Raw genomic sequence first — 966 nt, forward strand, 5'->3', positions numbered from 1 at the left:
CCCCCCCCCCCCCACCCCACCTTTCACTAATTTGGCTTCTTGCTTCTCCCCAGATCTGAATTCTCTCCTGCCAATGGTGGACTTAGAGGATTTCTTTAGCCCCCTTGCAGAGCCTTCATTCTCAGGTAATATGACACCTTGGGCATTTCCAAAGCCTATCTCTTCTACCATGTCATTTTTGACCCATTCTGCATGCAGAGTTTACATACCAGGTGGATTGTACACACACAATCTCTCTTGATGCTTGAAGCTTTAGTATACCATATAAGTTGACCAGAAACTTTTACTGCATTCAGCACTCCTGGACCAAATGATGAATGCAATTTCCAGGGACTCTTGTTTGTGTGTTGTATGTGTGTTTCTCTTTTCCAATGTCAAATTGTTTATCTTAGTCTTACATATTTCTTTGCATTTCTTTATTGTTTTTTTGTAATTATCTATTTTTCCATTTACTAACTGACAGACCCACCAACCAATGTTAGTGTTTTTCTCTTTTTTGTCTCCATTTTTCTAGAGGTTTCTTTGATGACATGGTGGTTTAACTCATGCGGTGCAAGTGGCCCCCATGGCCCAACCCAGGCCCAGTGTGACAGTACCTACAGGAACAAAAATGTCAGTGTCACTGTCGGGAGGGAAGACCCCTTGAAAGGAGTCCAAATGTGGAGGGTACCTACTACAAACAGATATCGGTAAGTGGTAGATGGGATGGCTTTATTGCTCATCTTAGCTTTAACCTTTGTGTTGTCTTTACTTTCGTGACCCTCTTGTATCCCTCCGGTCAAATTGACCAGGGACTTATTTGGGGTTTTAAGAACAATTCTGAAATAAAATTTTACTTCATAATCTATTAACAAATATTGTGTTTATCTCAATTTCAAACAATTGAGATAGCATATACAGTGGGTACGGAAAGTATTCAGACCCCTTTAAATTTTTCACTCTTTGTTTCATTGCAGCCTTTTTCCA

General features: G+C 40.3%; 1 protein-coding gene across 2 annotated transcripts in view; it reads left to right on the forward strand.

The window, feature by feature from the left end:
• ltk (leukocyte receptor tyrosine kinase) overlaps positions 1-966 on the forward strand; it is a 50163-nt gene that overhangs the window by 27583 nt on the left and 21614 nt on the right. For both annotated transcript variants that reach the window (XM_034858730.1, XM_034858731.1), the window contains exons 11-12: positions 54-125; positions 515-689. In XM_034858730.1, the coding sequence (XP_034714621.1) occupies positions 54-125; positions 515-689 (247 nt within the window). The remainder of the gene's footprint in view (positions 1-53; positions 126-514; positions 690-966) is intronic.

The sequence above is a fragment of the Etheostoma cragini genome, chromosome 20 (assembly GCF_013103735.1).
Source record: "Etheostoma cragini isolate CJK2018 chromosome 20, CSU_Ecrag_1.0, whole genome shotgun sequence".
NCBI classification, from domain to species: Eukaryota; Metazoa; Chordata; class Actinopteri; order Perciformes; family Percidae; genus Etheostoma; species Etheostoma cragini.